General features: G+C 41.3%; 1 protein-coding gene across 1 annotated transcript; it reads left to right on the top strand.

Moving 5' to 3' along the window:
* Positions 1 to 244: 244 nt before the first annotated feature.
* Positions 245 to 439, top strand: SARC_17942 (hypothetical protein; the record flags this gene model as incomplete). The annotated part of the gene is made up of 1 exon (XM_014287975.1): positions 245 to 439. A coding segment is annotated over one exon (195 nt), but the record flags the coding sequence as incomplete, so codon positions are not given.
* Between the last annotated feature and the right edge of the window lie 258 nt (positions 440 to 697).

The following is a 697-nucleotide window of genomic DNA, read 5'->3' as shown; positions in this document are numbered from 1 at the left end:
TCCACTCTCTCTCTCTCTCGCTTCCTCCTCTCTCGCTTACCTTCTCTCTCTCTCTCTCTCCTAGTATGTAGTATATTTAGTTCACGGTCACTTTAACTACTCTACTCTAGTCTTTAAGAGTAGCCGTTTCGTGCACATGCTATACTACTATTCCAATTACATCTCAGTCGATAGCAGTGTTTAATAGAGTTTCTTGATATTCACTGCTGTTCGATGTTCGGGTACGAAATATCATAGGGTTAGTATGGGAGGGGAGGACGAGAACGCTGGCGACAATGCGCGTCCCGTGAAACACACACTTGCAGACGTGCCCAACGTATCTTTCTGGCACTTCTTGCGCGTAGCTGTACTTAGTGACGAACAGCCATCAGAGCAGGCAACAGAGCAGAAGGCGAAGCAGGTCACAGACTTCTTCCACACGCCGTATCACCTTGAAAAGGTAGCTGGTTTCTTTCATACGCAGATGAGGCCACATGTTTTTGTACAGTCAATTTATGTGTAGGTCACCAAACGCTTATAGCTGCATTTAGGAATTAAGAGTAAAACCTATTCATACGTACATGTATCATAAATGGTTTGATACATCCATATGTATGCACTACAAAACACAACTACATATTTATCTGAAAAATTGTTGTGTTAATACGTATGAGACGTGTGTTAATATAATTATATACACACTTACACAAATATATAA

The sequence above is a fragment of the Sphaeroforma arctica genome, assembly GCF_001186125.1.
Source record: "Sphaeroforma arctica JP610 unplaced genomic scaffold supercont1.12886, whole genome shotgun sequence".
Lineage (NCBI taxonomy): Eukaryota > Ichthyosporea > Ichthyophonida > Sphaeroforma > Sphaeroforma arctica.
Note: the sequence above shows the minus strand (reverse complement) of the source record. Positions and strands in the feature narration are given on the sequence as shown.